Source organism: Delphinus delphis, chromosome 11 (assembly GCF_949987515.2).
Source record: "Delphinus delphis chromosome 11, mDelDel1.2, whole genome shotgun sequence".
NCBI lineage: Eukaryota > Metazoa > Chordata > Mammalia > Artiodactyla > Delphinidae > Delphinus > Delphinus delphis.
The window spans coordinates 68038092-68058348 of record NC_082693.1 but is presented as its reverse complement, the minus strand read 5'-3'; the positions used below and the strand labels follow the sequence as shown (position 1 = coordinate 68058348).

Sequence of the window (20257 nt, the reverse complement as noted above, 5' to 3'; positions counted from 1 at the left end):
AACAGCCTAGTAAAACCGGAGCTTTTGGACATCTATAATTATATCCATCTCTCTCCAATTTTAAAGGCCCCATTAGTGAGTTTCACTATTTAAACTTCAAAAATTCCTATTTTATAATAAATTAACTTCCCATTTTTACACTGGTATATTTTAGAACTTTTCAGTCTTTACTCTTCCTCCTCTATTTCAGTGGTTCTTAACCTTTTGACATGGACCCCTTTGAAAAAAACCTGATAATGGAATCTTCTTACCAGAGCAAATAATGAACATATTAATTTGCTTAGTGTCTCAGGAGGTTGACAGATCACCTAAAATCCATGGACCCAGGTTAAGAACCCTATTGCCCTCTAAATCCTGTCTAGGAGAAATTCAAGGTTTCCTACTTTGTTTCGTTTTGCAGTTTTGTATTTTCTAGAATAGTACTTAACATTAGTGCATTTGGGAAGTTCTGTAACTTTTATAAATGCGTATGCATTTTAGGAAAATTCTCATTAGGTTTCCTAAAAGGCTCGGAACTTAGACTCCATTGTTTAACTTAGAGCTGACTTGATTAATCCTTGTGGACTTGTTATATTGATTTGACAGGAAAAATCAAGTTTGAGGTGTACATATATTTTGGTTATACACTGACATTACACTTCACATTAGTTTGCTAACTCCATCATAGGCAGACAACGAGTTATAAAAACACAATTTCAAAATTAGCTCAGAAATTGGAAGTTGTCTGAATGATGACTGTGCAGCCAAGCATGGTGCTGAGAGATGTGGGCAGAAGATTTTAGCCTCCTTGGAATTGTCACTCCTGGCAGCTGCCTTGATACTGTGTCACAGAGGCTGTGTTCTTTGTGTATCTGGTTCCAACGTGGTGTTCATTCTCGAGTAGCAAAAATGTTGACACTGTGATCTGGTTTTCTCGAATAGTTCTAAAGTTCTGTTTATCATTTAGAGTTGTTGGAACTCCTCAGTGAATAATTCCTTCAGATTTATGAATTTCAGCTACATTATAATTTAAATCAGCCTCAGATGGGCCGTACTTAGTGACCAAAATATTTATATTTGCAATATCAAAAAAAAAAGTTCTCTGAGTTAAAAACAACTAGCTTTGTTGTGAATTCCTGGAATATCACCTTTCCCTGTGTTGGCAATTGTTTGTGACATAATTCTAAATATTTAATTTAAATAGATACTTTAGACTCTAAATACTTTGATATGATGCTTTTACACGGTCCCCGTATTTAAAGCTGCAGCATTGTTAACATTTTAAACCAGAACTGGAGATAACTATTAAAATAGAGTTAATTATTTCTTCAGCTCACTTTTCATGGACTGTTGATAAGATTCTGTATTAGGCCACTGTAGGATGATAGTTAATATAATAACGATAAGGAGTTGTCAATAACTTTTTAATTTACATTATTTATGTAAGGGAGAAAGTACCTAAGCACACGAAATATTCCCAGTGAATGGAGATTTAATTCCTGAATTGGAAATAATCAGAATGTCTTTATTAATAGGTGTTGTCTGCCATCTAGTGGGCAAAGTGGAGATAGACAGTTGAATGAGTGTATTTTACTAGATGGGCATCAACCGTAGAATGGTAATGTAGCAGCGATAGTCAGTAAGCAGTATGCATATTTTAGTTAATTGAAAATAAATTATAAATATAATCATGATTATGTTTCATGATAACATTGCATAAATTTCAGTAACAATCACTAAAATTAATTGAACAACATATCCTAATGTTTGAGAGCTTACGCATTTTGAAATCTACCTGTGTTCATATGTCAGCTCTACCCCAGAAGTGCTGTGTAACCTGAGGCAGGTTACTTAACTCTTCTAAGATGCAGATAATATTAGCCACAATTTCATTGATTGTTGTGAATATTAAATGAGATCATCCATATAAAGTGCTTATCAGTCTGCCTGCCACTATAGTCCATATGTTAGCAATTATTGAGGACTTCGAGGGCAGCAGGCAATGTGATAAGTAGTACCTGTCTTGTTACTCTCATCTTTCAGTTGAGAAAGCTTGAACTCAGAGTGGACAGGCCACCTGCCCTAGGTTGCACTATTTTTAGATTATTAAATGGCAGAATCAGGATCTGAAAGTGTCTATGTAACTCATGTTCTTAACCACATTTGGCATTGTTCCCAATAAAGGCAATTTCACCGCAATGGTGAAAAGAGATAAAATACCAATTTAAACACTACTGCTACTGAAATCAGACTTAATTGTTTATTGAGGTCTGTGCCAGGTATGGCTAATATTAATAGTTCCATTTAAAAGGTCTGGTTATATACAGTGATAATTGTTTAAGAAGTGAAGCACAGTTACTTGAAATATATGTTCAGCACAGATTCCAAACTTTAGAACTTTGGATCTGAAAAGGTCTTAGTGATGATATGGTTGAATTTCTTCTGTTTTCAAAGAAAAGGCTTTCAGGAAACTACTCAATGAATGAATAATACCTATCTGAATATGCAAAGTACAAATAGTTCAGCTCTACCCAGCTTATAATTATTATCTGCTTTGGCTGTTAGACTTAAGAAAACACAAAACTTAGGGTATTTGTTAAATAATTATTTAACTTTTATGGCTAACTGATTTATTTTGCTTTGGAAAGAAAACAAAGATAATAAATAAGAATAACTGAAGATAGTTCATTTCTCTCCCAAATACTCCTTTGATGATTTGTCTTAAAGATATTTAAAAATTCCCATATACGTATTTTCTCCGTGTATTTAAGTAACATCTCCGTCTAAAGTTTCAATAGTCTGTAGCCTTTCTTATTCATATTCCTTGTATTATTCCTAAGTGAAAAATTTGTTCTTTCTACTTAAGAACAGACTATCCCCCTGTTTTAAATAATCTTTGGGTGCATAATGATATATTTAAACAATAGAACCAATTCCTTGTAGATTATTCTGAAATTTTTTTTTGCAGCTGACTTATATTCTGTTTAATTTTAAACAGCTTGAAATAATGCTGGAGCCCAAGGTCTGGAGAGAAGCTGCAGCTCAGGTGTTCTTTGCCTTAGGTCTGGGATTTGGTGGCGTCATTGCCTTTTCAAGCTACAACAAGAGAGACAACAACTGCCACTTTGATGCCGTCCTGGTGTCCTTCATCAATTTTTTTACTTCTATCCTGGCAACATTGGTGGTGTTTGCAGTTCTGGGCTTCAAAGCAAATGTCATAAATGAGAAATGCATTGCAGAGTATGGTTGTTGATTTCCTTTAGCTTTTGATGGCATAATTATATTAAAAAATCTCCTTCCCAAACCCATGTGTTCACTAATGTTGTTTTCCTTTTCAGAAATTTGGAAATGGTCATCAAACTTGTGAAAATGGGCAACATTAGTCAAGATATTATTCCCCATCATATCAACTTTTCAGCTGTTACTGCGGAAGATTATCACTTAGTTTATGACATCGTTCAAAAAGTGAAAGAAGAAGAGTTTCCTTCTCTTCAACTCAATTCCTGTCAAATTGAAGATGAGCTAAATAAAGTTAGTAGGCTATGTTTATGCGATAAAATAATTCTTATTAACTTAAAATATATATTACCCAGAAGACTTCTTTTAGGAAAATGATCTTTAAAATACCTGTGGAAGATCATGCTGTTTCAAAATTCACATTCTTTATTTCAGAGAACATATTTTCTTAAATCAAAAATGTTTGTTTTACTTTGAAAAGCAGTTTCACTGATTAAGCCACAATAATTTAAAATATGGGTATAAATTAGGTGATTTTCATCCCAGAAAATGAAATTAGTCTGGTACCTTTCCGGGTATAATATTTAATACAAAACTTGAATTGCAATTATCATGTACATATGGTATGGTTGTTTGGACACATGAATGATATTTGCTCATCTTAATAATTGTGTTCAACAAGTCATGATTAAGTCCTTTTTCTAGCCACTGTCATACATTTTAATAAACACGACATAGGTGAACATGAATAAATAGCCTTGCATTAATTGTCACCCTCTCTTTACATTGGCAAAAAGGAAAATATAATGGAGAAATTGGCTGTTAATCACTTGCTTTAAGATAGCTAACTGTACTTGAGACTAAACATAAAGAATCACGTGCAGGAAATTATGGATGAAGCCATCATTAACATAAAAATCTCGAATTCTGGAAGGAAAGATTTAATTACTAACTTACTCTTAAAGTTCTTTTAAAATTTTGGTCTACCTGCTGTTTTTATGAGATAACACGATCACCTTGAATTTTATTTAGAGGCACAGTTTCTTAGGAGACAACATGGTATCAGCGTGTTTATCTCCAGTAACTCCCATGCATTATTCAGAGTTCTCCTGCCCTTTGCAACTGATGTATATATAGCCAGCACTTCATATTGCTCTGTATTAACGTGGCTGTTTTGTGTATCTTACAGGCTGTTCAGGGGACTGGCTTAGCTTTTATTGCCTTTACAGAAGCAATGACACATTTCCCTGCATCTCCCTTCTGGTCAGTGATGTTCTTCCTCATGCTGGTAAATCTAGGGCTTGGCAGCATGTTTGGAACCATTGAAGGGATCATCACACCCATTGTGGACACATTCAAAGTGAGGAAAGAAATTCTCACTGGTTAGTTTTTATGTATTTGACTTTTCATTGAACTGATGTGGCGGGCTGTTTTACCCTTGGTGAGAGATCGGAGATGGAAATAGGAAAAGTGTTTATTATTAATGTCTACTTATTAATAATACTAGTATTTGTTATTTAGGGCTTTATTTATATAATATGCAAATGACATACTTAATACAGATTCTCTTCATTATTAGTGATCATTTATTCTATTACTCTTTATTAGTAATAATGTCATTATCATGAATTACTGGCGCTAGAACAAAGTCACAGAATGTTCATGTATAATTTTGTATTCAACTCAGATAATTATAAAAATAGTAGTTCAGGTCATTGGATTTTCCAAAAGTGCATAGCTGAAATTGATAAACCTAAACTGAGTTCTCATATAAAAGAGCAATTGTAGCCTGATAGAAGTTAATACATCTAGGTAGGAAAGACAATAACACAATTTATCAATATTGATGGTTGTTAAAAGTCCAATCTACAAGTAGTTATTAAAGTACTGGTTGTGTGTTGCATGGTCCTCACATTTGAGGGATATCAAGGATATAAGAGAAATTACAACAGAGATACAGAGATATAGGAGAGCCTCTCCTCTAAAAAGAATAGGACTGATAATTAAAATCAAGGTGTGTAGATAAGACTTGTACCATGTAATATACTGATAGCATGATAGGGACTTTACCTGTTCTATGAATTAAGACGCAGCAGAGGTCATCTAAATATATGAGGGAACTGTCAGCGAAAGGCGTGGAAATTGAATTCGAAAGGGGAGGGGTCTTCTCAGGGGGTCAGAGGATAGTGTTCATAAACATAGCCAAGTAGAGACAAAGGAAGCAGCGGGGAAGCCAGCCAGACCAGAGTGCAGCAAGAGTGTTGGTAAGTGATGCAATAATTAATTGGAAAAAATACACAGATGATCTTAAATGCTGGGCAGTGGTACACAAGCTCCCCAAGGCTCTGTTTTTAGCTCTGAAAGATTTAGTAATAATTTATGTGTAAATAACTCTCAAATACATATATATCTTTATCACTCACCCTTCTGCTAAGTGTGTGTGTATAAAACAATTTCAGCAGTTTGTGAGATATTTACATCTAAATATCTTTGATTCAGCTGAACATAAATGAGAAATGTCTCTGTCTTTTCCTGAAAGGCAGTCTCTACTTCTGCAGTTTCTATTTATTTTAAGGCTATCAATACCCTGCCTGACATGCAGACTAAGTAACAGTCATCTTTGCTGCTTTCCTCGTCTTTGCCCCATATCCCAACCCTCCTGTGGTAAGAGGGTTTGCAAAATTAAAGGGAAAACAACAGTGTAGAGGGAGAAACACACATGTGAGTATTTGGTAACTCCCAGTGGAAGACCTTTAGGTCAGAGTAAAGAGGAATATACTCTCTACGCCTGTTACCTGTATTCTGGGATCATACTTCTACTTTGAGTCATGTTTTATATACTTAGATGAAATGTTCCCCCATCACCTTTGTCAGATGTTTTCATCTCCTCTGATAGGACAGTAGGACTTAGATAAGTGACTTACTCATTATCTGTTCCTCTCACATCGTCAGCAAAACTCTCAGTGTCTTTACCACCTGGAATACACTTTCTTCCTATCTACCTTATACTATAATGTAATTAGGAGAGAGTGAGAGTGACACAGGCTGTGGTTCAAATCCAAGCTCCGTTAGTTACTTGGATCCTGAGACTTTGAGTACAATTTGCCGTGACAAGCATTCAAATATTTCAATATGCATTAGACTCCAAGTGAATGCTACTTTTCCTTTTCTGCATGGTATGTTTATATATAATATTCACTTATGTACGACGTAACTCATACCACTAGCATAGCGCTTACAAGATGGAGGAAACGGCTTAATTTAACCCATACTTATTGAGATTTTTAGGGAACCCCCATCAGATGGAACCCCCAGGATGTCTTTTCTCCCCTTCTGAACTGCCCTTACCTGCTCCACTTCTTTCACTTTTACTCACCTCTGCTAAAAGCTGTTTGAGAAAGAGAACACAGTCATCTTTTATTTTCGAGGTCTTCTCTACCAACGTGCAAGAGAGAATAAAGAGTCTAACAAAAATATGGGAATATCATATGGATTCCAGAATTCTAACTTTCTACATTAAGGGTAGCTGGTTAGAAGTTTCTGCATCTTTCTTCAGTACTGCTGCAGAAACTCCTTTTAGATGGTTCTTCTTAGTTACCTGGAGAATCAGGTTGCCCAACCCTGTCACAGATGTATTCCCAACTAATCTGTTTGGGCACTATCAGGACAGAGCTATGGATTGCTGCTAAGGCAAGGTCTCATCAGATTTTTTTCAGTTATGCTTTAACAATAACCATATTTCAATCAGACAGAAAAATACATGTTATCATAGTCTTATTATAAGCTACACTAATCTCATTATTAATTTCAAAATTCAGTATTGCTTCCAAAACTATAAAACATTCTTAAAAGTAGAAATGACCCACAAACATTTGCTGCCTGGAAAGGTCACTTTGCTATTAATAATGAGAAGAAGGGCATGGAGAGTTATACTTTTAATATATCCTCAGTTTTGCCTCATTTGTTATCTGTGTTTAGTAAACACGTTTCCACAGACTCGAGATGAGTTGAGTTACTGTCTTACAATGAATTCATATTAAATCTGGGGCTAAATCCAGGTAACTAATTCCCAATATGTTATAGTCCATGGTATCAGGAAAGGTATCCTATTTGTATCATTGACAACTTATAAAAGTGGAAACAAAATTATTGTTTGCGTATAATAACTTATAATGAAGTTTAAAAGACTTGACTCTGAGTAGGGCTTAATTTTCTTATTTATTCCTTTGGTCCAGTTATCTGTTGTCTTCTGGCATTTTGTATTGGCCTGATATTTGTGCAGCGCTCTGGGAATTACTTTGTTACAATGTTTGATGATTATTCTGCTACCCTGCCTCTGCTAATTGTAGTCATTTTGGAGAATATTGCTGTATCCTTTGTTTATGGCATAGATAAGTAAGTATATTCTCTCTTATGCATTCATTTTTCATCTCTCTCTTGGAAAGACCAATTGTTAATATATATCTCATTTAGAAGAGGAGGGAAGTGACTAGAGGGAAAAATTCCTCGCCACAAAAATCAAATCTTTTGCAGGCTCCTCTTCATTCGATCATTTTAATGAAGTATATCCCCTTATTAGGTGATTAGATGGAATGGTGTAGATGGTAATGTAGTTTAGGATTTTGGAGCTTTGATTTAATTCTGGCTATCAGATAGGAACTTCCAAGGGTTAGAGCATGTTGGCAAAGTTCCAAGAACCTCGTTCAGTTGTTTTCAGCTATTGTTACAGATAAGAAAATGCGGGCTTCGTGAGACACCAAGTGACTTGCTCCTCACACACCTGAACAGAGGCAGACCTGGGATTCATAGCCATTTTTGCTTAACTCTAAAGACTATACTTCTAATTACGTTGCTAACCTGTTTTACAAGAGGAATTTTATTTTGTTATGCTACAAAATGCCTTATTTTATCATGTTACACAATGTTTTATGTCGCAGGCCAATTTTGGGAAGTGGCATATATATATGATGCTCCAGGATATATATGCCATTTGCTGTACACAAACTTCTTATTTATGTGGAGTCATGACTTCATGAGATGCTTAAACCTTTGAATTATATACCTGATCGGTTTGAAAAGTATATATACTTGGCGTGAAATGAAGCATTAGAGTAGTCTCAGAATAAAAAAAGTTTCTGGAGGCCTTGTCCAATATTTTTTAAAGTTGTGGTCTTTAGTTAACATATATGGATTAACTAAAGGTAATAAGACCATCAGGCTTATTAGAGGTCTCTGTGAAGTAGGAATAAGTTAATTGAGGACCAGAGTCCTCTTAAACAACATAAAGAACTTTATTGGTATTGAGTGAGCTTTGCGACAAAACCTAAAGAATGTTTTTATTACTGGCAAAAGCTCCAGGCAAGGAAAGATAGGGGAACTTACATTTAATGATCATGTACTATATAGCAATAGTAGTAATAGCCGTATGACACGCATTTAATGTTAGTCATTATAACAATCTGTGGTAACTAATATTACCCATATCCTAGATGGAAAATTGGCCCTACTTGTAAAGGAGGACACAGTATGTTAGTTGCAGAGCCAGGACTTTAATTTCAAAACCAGATATTTCTACACTCTACCAAGCTACCGCCAACTCCTAACCTGCACTGTGTTGGAATTTGACATTGTTATTGGACTGATCTATGGAACAATAAGATCATAATTTAGATTGCCATTTAGACAGTTCAACATTTACAATAGGCAGAGTAGTAAATATTTCTTTTTCGTAGTTCCTAAATAATAATCATTATAACAACAGGAAGAATACTACTACTAATAATACTTGCATCTATAAATTTCTGCTGTATGTGAGGTAGTGTGCTCTGCATATGTTGTCTATGAGTATAACAATAATCCTCCAAGACAGGTATTATCTTTTTCGAAAATGCCAAAAATTAAGCTCAGAAGGACTAAGATATACATTAAAAGATGATGGAGCTATGATTCGCAACCAGGTCTGTTGGTTTCTAAAGCTCATATCTTGTCCTATGAGCAGAATTAGAATTCTCCTGTCTAAAATGCTCTCATTTATTTACTTTCCCCTCCTTTAAATGTCGTAGCAACCTTATATTCTTCCTGTTCACCTTCAACAGTGTCATGAGCTCAGCTCTTCTCTGTCTTCTGCCACATTTACCTACATTTCCAGACACAGAGTTGAGAGAAAGAAGGCTTTCAAAACCTAAACCTTTGAGACAGTAAATTCAAATGCAGAAAAAGAAATATTGGAGCATAGCAAGTTAGGGATTAGGAAGAAATATGAACGAGAGGAAACGAGAAGGAAGATCCTGTAAAGCTGAAAGTGATGGCTGCGTAGATTGTATTTTCCTGAGTCTCCTTTTAAAAATGAAAGAGAAAAAGAATGACTAGAAAGCAGAACTAAATACCCATAAACACGGGCAAGAAGATATTCCTGTGAACCCTCAAATACGAAAGGTTGGGGCAAACCACTGGCAGCCACAGGACCTGTGTGATATCACTTCCGTGTGGGAGATGGTAGAGGATATGCAGCTGGGCTTCTGACAGCTTTCCAGTCACCCCCAGGTCCTCCCTGCAATGTGTGGCAGGCTGATCGGAAGACAGTGAGCTAAACTGGGAGAAATTCTATAGGATCTTTGCCCACATTCTGCGGAGTGCAGAGGGACCAAAATACAGTAAGATCATCAGTGCTGGAGAAATCTGGTCTCTAAAAACTCTTGAAATGAATAACCCAAAGTTCTCTTCCAAGATAAAGCTCTTCACTGAAGAAGTGGTGGGAGCAAAACCTGAGTTGAGTAGGAGAGAGGTAGTAGGGTCCATAGAAAAGAAAGTCCAGGTCAGTATGAGGAGGAGAGCAGAGGTAAACAGAACTGAGAAATTCTGAGGCCACCTTTTTTGATTACTTTGCAAAAACAGAGAGGAAAGGCCCATCCCTCCCTCCTAAAACACACAGGAAAATTCATTTCACTTAACTGTGGCCAAATCTTAAGAAAAGTTTCTTTTTTTAAAAAAAAAAGAGTAAAATCTTTTTTTTAAAAAAAAGAGTAAAATCTCTGCAGACAACAAAAGCACACATGCAAAATAGATGGAAAACTAACAATACTTCAAAATGAGGTGAAATAAATGTTTAAAAATGATAGAAGCCACCAAAGAAGAGCAGAAATCAGTTATTTTAAAATTGGGAATAATAATAATTAGAGAAAAGGAAGATTTGAAAACAGAGGTGATAGAACTCAGGAAATAATTGTAAATAAAAGAAAAACACTTAAGAAATGAAGATCAAATTAAAAAGAAAACAAAAATGATAAGCACAGTGCCTAATTTCAGAAGAATTAGAAGCTAGAAAGGAGGGATGCTTTTGAAAATCAAGGAGAAATAACAAAGGATTTAAGAGAAATAAATAAACACAGTAGTTAAGCAAAGATGGTTCAGCATATGTACAATGAAGGCCTCTAGAAACAGTAGCCAGAACAAATGCTAAAAACTATAATTGAAGAAACTTGCCTGAAATAATTAATTTGAATGTTGAAAGGGCAAACAATATACTTGGAGAAATAGACATAAAGGCCAACACGAGGACATAGCCTAGCTAACATAGCCTTGTTACTACAAGACAAAGAAAAAGGGCATCCAGGCAAAAATAATACAAAACAAAACACAGCAAAGAAGATTATTTATAAGAGAAAAATCTAATAGTTAACAAAATTTTTGTAACAATATTATGTAGTTAGACATATGTATGATTCTCAAGGAAAAAACGTAAGCCACAGGTTTTAAATTCAGCTGAACTGACATTCAGGTATAGTGACCACAGACAAACAATTAGAAACATGCAAGAAATTAGGAAATATAGTTACTACGATCTCTTTTTGAAGAATCTACGAGAGAACTAGGTTTAGACAACCAAGAAGTCTGCAGAAACATTAATACAAGGGCTGGTGGGTGGGCAGTAAATATTTATCTCGAGATAAACATTAAGGGATGTAGACAAGTATGAAATGGCTACATGTTCCTGACAGTGTTAACATCACACAATTAAAAAGGGTGAATTTTACTTCAGGTAAAAAGTACCTCAGTAACCTGACTCTTAAAAAAAAGAACATGTTAAGTCTAATCATTACTAGGTCTAAGTGTTAATTCATGGGAAATAGGAGGATCAAATGCTCTTGTGAAGCAAAACTGTGGGAATGCAATCAGCCAAATACAGACTGTGGGACAAAGTGATCAGCTGATTCAACAAAAAATCAGAGGAAACGATGAAGACATGTACGAGGAACTTAGAGATGAAAAATGGTCTGAGAAACACATACATCAACTGCAATGTATGGACCTTCTTTCAGTTGAAAAAACAGACTACCGAAAGAAATGAGAGGTCAGATAATATAAACACCAATTGGATTGGATGATATAACATATGGCTAATTAAAAAAAAAAGAAACAAGGAAATTTTAATGTATTGCAAATATTGTGTTCATAGAGTGGAAATCATCAGTTGGAGGAGACTTTCCAGTAATTGACTTACAGGGACTTTCTCCAAATGAAAATTACAGTAAACTGGTTCCATTTTACTTTATAAATGTTCTTAATTTATAAGTCATCTTCCAATATGACTTTTAGACTCAGTGTAAAATGTCATAGGGTTTCATGGTTAACCCCCATCAAACCATTGATATAATGCATATTTTAAAGGACATGTAATTTACCATATTTTAATATAGCTATATTAACTCGAGGAATAATTAAATTCCTTCGTTCTATTTAGGTTCATGGAAGACTTAAAGGATATGCTGGGCTTTGCTCCCAACAGATATTACTACTATATGTGGAAATATATTTCTCCTCTAATGCTATTATCACTGCTAATTGCTAGCATTGTGAATATGGGATTAAGTCCTCCTGGCTATAATGCATGGATTGAAGATAAGGTAAAATGCAAAATAAGGAAGGTAGATAAAAATATACATAAAATGTCATTTTAGAGGTTTTTGTTTTTTGCTTTTTTCACAGTATAGTTTGTGGTTAAATGAATGGTGTTGCTTTTATGTGAGGATCTTGAGATTTTTATGTTCTTTTGGCCCCAAATATGTATGATTTTTTTATATGTTGTGGACTTTCTTAGTACATGAAAAGTACTGACTTGGTCCTCATTAAAGTAATTTTATTCATGTCACCATAGATGAACCAATTGGGCCTTTGACTTTAGAAAACATATTGATCAAACCACCAGAAATATTTTTTCCTGCATAAATTTACTAACTTATATCTGAGATACTCTAACAATGAAACTGTTCATTAGCCATGTATACATAATTTAAGTAAATACTGAAGTAAAGTTTTGCTATAACTGTTTTACATTAGCCACGACTATTTCAATTTCTGTTGTCATGTTGCTGTAGCTACATAGTAATGCAATCTTAAAGTACATATTAGCAGTTAGAAAATCAGAATGCTTATTTTTCAGATACCTCTGACCTTTATCCTACGGTCAGTAATTCTATATAATAACAACTAAATTCAAGACTATTCTAAACAAATAAGTCTGTTATCCCTTACCAAAACCCTTGGGGCCAGATGTAGTTCAAAATTTAATTTCAGATTTTAGAAAGATAATGTGGCACATGTAACAGGTAGCTATCACTTAGTAACATATGACCCCCAAACTTAATGACTGAAAGCAGTGATGATTTATTATTTCTTAGGGTTCTGTGGATGAACTGGATGATCCTTCTTTGGGTCTTGTGTGAGCTAACTCATACAGTTGATTAAACTTGGAGACCTGGGCTCTATGTGAGCTTTCATTCTTGGTTTCTTCCAGGCATTATGGACTCAGGGTAGCATTCTAAGACACAAAGGCAGAAACAGCAAGGCCTTTAAGGCTTTGCCCTGGAAGTTGCTTACTGTCACTTCCACAGCAATTCATTAGTCAAAATCATAAGACTAGACCAGATTCTTTTCTTATAAACCTGAGAATAAACAAATATATATAAACAAATATATATTTTTTCATGTCCCTGCAGAGAAAGAGATTATTAATAATTATTTTTTGGTTTTAACAGGCATCAGAGGAATTTCTGAGCTACCCAACGTGGGGAATGGTTGTCTGTATCTCTCTGATGGTCCTGGCAATATTGCCTGTCCCAATTGTCTTCATCATTCGTCGCTGCAACCTTATAGACGATAGTTCTGGTAATTTAGCATCTGTGACCTATAAGAGAGGACGGGTTCTGAAGGAGCCTATAAACTTAGAGGGAGATGATGCAAGCCTCATTCATGGAAAGATATCAAGCGAGATGTCCTCTCCAAATTTTGGTAAAAATATTTATAGAAAACAGAGTGGATCACCAACTCTGGATACTGCTCCCAATGGACGATATGGAATAGGGTACTTGATGGCAGATATGCCAGATATGCCAGATATGCCAGAATCTGACTTGTAGCTGGGGGGCAAAAATCAGTGGGATTTTATCTGGTTCATTTTTGTCAATGAACATTGGCTCTACTAAGAGAAGCGATAGACTTCGCTTATCAGAGGGCGATCTCAGGTGCTCCATGGCTGTGATCTTTAATCCTAGCAGTGTATGTAAATTCAACATGAGCATTCCTTTGGATTCTCTGGTTTACATTTGCACAGAAAGAGCCACAGACACAGTGTACAATAACTGAGGTCCATGTTGGTCAGAATTTTCAAAAATACCTTTGGTGTTTTTTTCAAGGATTCCTCTCTAAAAACCACAGGTGTTACCTCAGTTTCTAATAATTTCTGGATGTCATGGTATGGGCAACTCAAAAATGGTATACTTCAAAATTTATAAGTTTGCCTTCAGGGTAACCCCCAGGGTTACAATGACCAGTTCTGTAAGTTGGTGCCACTCAGCACACTTCCATGAACATATTGTGTAGATAGGCTGTACTTATTTTGGTAGCATTGATACCTTCTTAGGCAATTAGTTGAAGAAAACTGCAAAATATTTTCTTACGTAATAGCTGTATAGAGCAATAGTATCAAAGAATAAGAAGGCACTAATGCTGGGATGAAAGGTGAGGTTCTGAGGTGACTGGGGATCATGTGTGTGATGGCTGTATATTTTGTGTAAAATATATGTGTGAAAATGATCTAAGAATGAGTCACTCAGCACTCTCAAGAATTATGCAGATTTCGCATTTTTTTATGCGTGTGCCTAAAAACCTACTTGGTATTTATTGCGGTTTCAAGATTACTCATAGTATATTTGTAAAATATACTTGCAATGTATATAGATGTATATTAGTACTCTAAGTACTGATTTGAAAACTTGAAGCAAGATGGCATTTTATTTCATATCTTTCTGTTTTGCTTCTGTTTTCTGCAAATATAAATCCTTTTTTAAGTGACTGTTAAAATTGTATGGCATTACATTTTAAGCTACAAATAAACAAAGTTAAAAAATGATGTTTGTTTTTCTCACTGACTTTTCTTGTGCCACCTGAACTAGATTATCTTGCACTTCTGTCAGCACTTAGGCATTTCATAATAATTAATCGTCATATTCCAAGAGGGATTAATAAACTGATTAATAGAGTTACCACCACTTTAGAGACAAAGGAAAAAGATAGTATTATGGTTAAATGGTGTTCTAATGTAGTCCCAGAATTCTTGGAAAAATACTTATCGTCTCCCAGGAAACCGTGTGTACTGCTTGCTGGGTCAGTACTGTCTCTGAAGTGTAAAAAATTATGATTTCTATGAAACTGGTCTATATATGACATTGGATGAAGCAGAACTCCACTGAGTGCCACCTAGTTAAAAAGCTCTCATTTAACTGTCCTACCACTATATCGGCCACACTTTAAAAATAATGGTGGATAAAGCAGCACAATAGGAGAGGTAGTATACACTCTGTATCCATTGATTATTTTTGGCCAAATGTTCTTCATCTGCTATGGACGTTTAAACAGACTGCATCACAGCATTTAAAACATAATTCCACTAAAACTTTCAGGCTTTTTTTTTTTGCATCTTCATTAATATTATATTTTGTAGTACTTTAAAGTTTAAGAATATTTTATAGATAGGCAATATATGCACATTATACAAACTCAAAAATTATCCCAATTCAGTGTAAATTAAATTTTCCTTTCAAAATTTCTCCTAGCCACCCATTTCCATGTATACACATTACATAATGACAGCATTTGGTATTCTCTCCTCAATCTTACTTATTTCGAGGAATAATTGATTTTGGACCATGTTTCACACGAAGGCACATAAATCTGCCTCTTTATTCCAGAAGTTGAGGTAATATAAATTTTGTTTATTTTTGCATTGAAGCAGTATTTTCTTCCATAAGCTACTCAATGTTAGAAAGTTTGTAGCAAATACTTACTTACTTTACCTGCCAGCTTTTAGCTTAACATGATAATACATTGCCAAATAGCACCATCCCTCTACACTCCCTCTCTTGCCATGACGGCTGTTAATTTACAGTCTGGATACCTGCCTTGCACTAGGGAATAGGTCTTCTCCCTTCCATTCACAGAGTAATACGAAGAATACAGGAATTGTCTGAGATGGAAGAGAATCTGAACAGCTTCTAATGCGCCCATGTAGCAGATGAGGAAACTAAGGCCACAGAAGTGAAAGGGAATGAACAATCTTTCCTTTCTGCTTTTTTCAGTCAGTTCTTCAGCTGTTCATTCATTTATTCACCCATTCTTTCAGCATCTATTCACCAAGAATCTGCCTTATTCTTAGCACTTATCCCAGACACTACTGTAATTAAGGCGTAAACTATTCATCTTTTCCCAACTTTCTCACATTTGTCTGGGAGTGCCCTTACCTGCTTTTTTCCCAGGCAGTGTAGTATTTAATCAATAAACAGTAGTATGAAGTATCCTTCTCTATACTCCAAAATTTGAGGCTATTTGCTTTGTATTACTTTCCAGTATTTCTGTAAACTCTGGCCTAAACTTGCACCTAGACGTAACATAACCAAAGACTGTCTATCTTCAAGTGGAAAGCAGTCTGGGGAGTGTGACAGGAGGGCTAGTAAAGTGTTCAGAGTGGAATAAAAGGAAGAGGGAGAAAATGTACTCACTTTTAGGTATTAGAGTCATAATGAGGAAGTCTAATATCTTGGTGAAATGACATTTTAGGGTATATGTTATGAAAGTACATTTTCATTTCCATATGTTTGTGTTTATGTGCATTATTTTAAGAAGAAGTTATTTTTTTCATTGGCTCTCCAAATGGGTATGTGATTCCAGAATGTTTAAAATCAAGATATAGTGCTTCTTAACAATAATTATGAATTTGAGTCACTTGTAACCTTATTTCTAACTTAATGAATCTGAATCCTTTTAGGATTGGAAGCAGGACATGAGTATTTCTTTTAAAACTTATTCTAATATGCATTCTTGGTTAGGAACTATGAATATGAAGAAGATTAAGAGGAAATCAAGTAAAATATGAACTCTAATTGTCTTTAATCAAACAGAATAAAAACTAAAGTTCAGTATCTGTGATATCTAGGGAGGAAAATAATTTGGGTAGATAGATTTTGGAATTCATAATTTTAAAAAAATTCCTTAAAAAGTAAAATATCTTTATCCCTTTGACATTTTTTCTGGTCACTGTGTTTTCTGAACACTTCCAAAAGAGATACATATCTATGTCAACTAAATATGAATAAAATCAATATCAATTATAGCCATTACATAGATTTTTCCATAAATTTTAGTTGTAGGTTTTTTGAGACAAAAAGTTTTGACAAAAAGGGAAAAACCTCTAGGTAAATATTGGAACTATTAAAAATAACATTTCCTCTAAGCTATCCATTATTGAGTATAGAATATTTTTACCTTCATAAGTTGGGACTGATGTAAAATATTTCATATGTTATTTTGCCTCAAATGACTGACTGTAAAATGGCTAAAATTCTAGTTGTACTAATATAATTCTCATCTAAAACATTGCCTTAAGAATGTCTATCATGTGGTGTTAAAAAGAGAAAAGGAACTGGGACAGTATCTTGTCCTAAATCCAAAGCCCTTTGGATTCTACTATTACTTTAAAACATCACAGTCATTCCCAGCACCACCATCAACACACACACACACACACACACACACCACCACCACCACCACCACCACAACAACAACAAAAAAACAAAAACACTTGATCTACATGAATAGCAAAAGAAACATGCCCTGTGGTGCCTATGCAATACTATATTTGGTGCCATGTAAGTAAAAGAAAACATGCCTTGTAGATTAATGATATCTCATCTGCTATTCCTTTTCTATTTATTAACTTTTCAGGGGATAGTCAACTGCATAGTAAGGAAGATAAAGGTTCTTTAGAAGAGATTGATATTTACATTTCTGAGAATATAATTTACTCAGGAAAAAGCCATTAAAAGAGTTGCAACAATAGTCATTTCACTGTTCTTTAAAGGAATGCTTATAAAAAGCAAACAAAGCAGAACACTATACAGCACTGTACTCCAATCTGAAAAGACTGAATAAACCTTGAAAATTTTCAAGCATGGTAGCAATGTGGCATTTACTTGATCTGGTCATCACTAGCATTTACCCACATTATTGATGAGGTCAGCAGAATTCAAAGATGCAGATGCCTGGCTTATATTCATTCCCCCAGAATACTCTCTGTCTCTTTTGTCAGGAATATGCCTGTTTTCCTTTTCATTTTAAAGCTTTGCTTGAATCTGAGTAAATATTAAAAGTACCAATAAGGGATCATTTGAGATCAGTTATATCAATATCTGGTAGGATTGAACAAACAAGATATTTTCTCTGAGCAAGAGGAGATCTGGATGGCCCAATCTCTCTGCTAAATAAATCAACTAGAAGTTTGTTCACTACGTACTTTCTTTTTTTCTTTTATTTTTGTAAAATGTTTATTCTCTTAAATCAAATACATTCACAGAGTGTTAACACTTGAAATGTTTATCATTTCCACCAGCTGCAGCATTATCTAAGTAAACGAAAATAAGTACTTTTATCATAGATGTAGTCAGTGATTATTAATACTTTTTGTTTTTTTTAAAGGACCTAAACATCCCCCAAATTTCAGCACAGGTAGTTTCATTGTATGTTTCATTTTCACTATATACTTTCTTTTTTCTTTTTCTAACTTTTGAATTTTATTTAATTTATTTTTTATACAGCAGGTCTTTATTAGTCATCAGTTTTAAACACATCACTGTATACATGTCAATCCCAATCTCCCAATTCACCCCCCCACCCCCCTGCCGCTTTCCCCCCTTGGTGTCCATACCTTTGTTCTCTACATCTGTGTCTCAATTTCTGCCCTGCAAACTGGTTCATCTGTACCATTTTTCTAGGTTCCACATATATGCGTTAATATATGATATTTGTTTTTCTCTTTCTGACTTACTTCACTCTGTATGACAGTCTCTATGTGCATCCATGTCTCTACAAATGACCCAATTTCATTCCTTTTAATGGCTGAGTAATATTCCATTGTATATATGTACCACTTCTCCTTTATCCATTCATCTGTTGATGGGCATTTAGGTTGCTTCCATGACCTGGCTATTGTAAATAGTGCTGCAATGAACACTGGGGTGCATATGTCTTTTTGAATTATGGTTTTCTCTTGGTATATGCCCAGTAGTGGGATTGCTGGATCATATGATAATTCTGTTTTTAGTTTTTTAAGGAACCTCCATACTGTTCTCCATAGTGGCTGTATCAATTTACATTCCCACCAACAGTGCAAGAGGGTTCCCTTTTCTCCACACCCTCTCCAGCATTTGTTTGGATTTTCTGATGATGCCCATTCTAACTGGTGTGAGGTGACACCTCATTGTAGTTTTGATTTGCATTTCTCTAATAATTAGTGATGTTGAGCAGCTTTTCATGTGCTTCTTGGCCATCTGTATGTCTTCTTTGGAGAAATGTCAGTTTAGGTCTTCTGCCCATTTTTAGATTGGATTGTTTCCTTTTATAATATTGAGCTGCATGAGCTGTTTATATATTTTGGAGATTAATCCTTTGTCCATTGGTTCATTTGCAAATATTTTCTCCCCTTCTGAGGGTTGTCTTTTCATCTTTTTTATGGTTTCCTTTGCTGTGCAAAAGCTTTTAAGTTTCATTAGGTCCCATTTGTTTATTTTTGTGTTTATTTCCATTACTCTAGGAGGTGGATCAAAAAAGATCTTGCTGTGATTTATGTCAAAGAGTGCTCTGCCTATGTTTTCCTCTAAGAGTTTTATAGTGTCTGGTCTTACATTTAGGTCTCTAATCCATTTTGAGTTTATTTCTGTGTATGCTGTTAGGGAGTGATCTAATTTCATTCTTTTACATGTAGTTGTCCAGTTTTCTCAACCACTTATTAAAAAGACCATCTTTTCTCCATTGTATATCCTTGCCTCTTTTGTCATAGTTTATTGACCATAAGTGTGTGGGTTTATCTCCCGGCTTTCTATCTTGTTCCATTGATCTATGTTTGTTTTTGTGCCAGTACCATACTGTCTTGATTACTGTAGCTTTGTAGTATAGTCTGAAGTCAGGGAGTCTGATTCCTCCAGCTCCGTTTTTTTCCCTCAAGACTCCTTTGGCTATTTGGGGTCTTTTGTCTCTCCATACAAATTTTAAGATTTTTTGTTCTAGTTCTGTAAAAAATGCCATTGGTAATTTGATAGGGATTGCATTGATTCTGTAGATTGCTTTGGGTATTATAGTCATTTTCACAATATTGATTCTTCCAATCCAAGTACATGGTATATCTCTCCATCTGTTGGTATCATCTTTAACTTTTTTCATCAGTGTCTTATAGTTTCTGCATACAGGTCTTTTGTCTCCCTAGGTAGGTTTATTCCTAGGTATTTTATTCTTTTTGTTGCAGTGGTAAATGGGAGTGTTTCCTTAATTTCTCTTTCAGGTTTTTTGTTGTTGGTGTATAGGAATGCGAGAGATTTCTGTGCATTAATTTTGTATCCTGCAACTTTACCACTTTCATTGATTAGCTCTAGTAGTTTTCTGGTGGCATCTTTAGGATTCTCTTTGTATAGTATCATGTCATCTGCAAACAGTGACAGTT

General features: G+C 34.9%; 1 protein-coding gene across 4 annotated transcripts in view; it reads left to right on the top strand.

Annotated features, from left to right (window-relative positions):
* Positions 1 to 14602, top strand: part of SLC6A15 (solute carrier family 6 member 15) — a 46434-nt gene extending 31832 nt beyond the window's left edge. For all 4 annotated transcript variants that reach the window (XM_060023868.1, XM_060023869.1, XM_060023870.1 and 1 more), the window contains 6 exons: positions 2978 to 3219; positions 3318 to 3510; positions 4406 to 4598; positions 7452 to 7611; positions 11957 to 12119; positions 13251 to 14602. In XM_060023868.1, coding sequence (XP_059879851.1) covers positions 2978 to 3219; positions 3318 to 3510; positions 4406 to 4598; positions 7452 to 7611; positions 11957 to 12119; positions 13251 to 13631 — 1332 coding nt within the window. In that variant the 3' untranslated portion in view covers positions 13632 to 14602. The remainder of the gene's footprint in view (positions 1 to 2977; positions 3220 to 3317; positions 3511 to 4405; positions 4599 to 7451; positions 7612 to 11956; positions 12120 to 13250) is intronic.
* The last annotated feature ends 5655 nt before the right edge of the window (positions 14603 to 20257 follow it).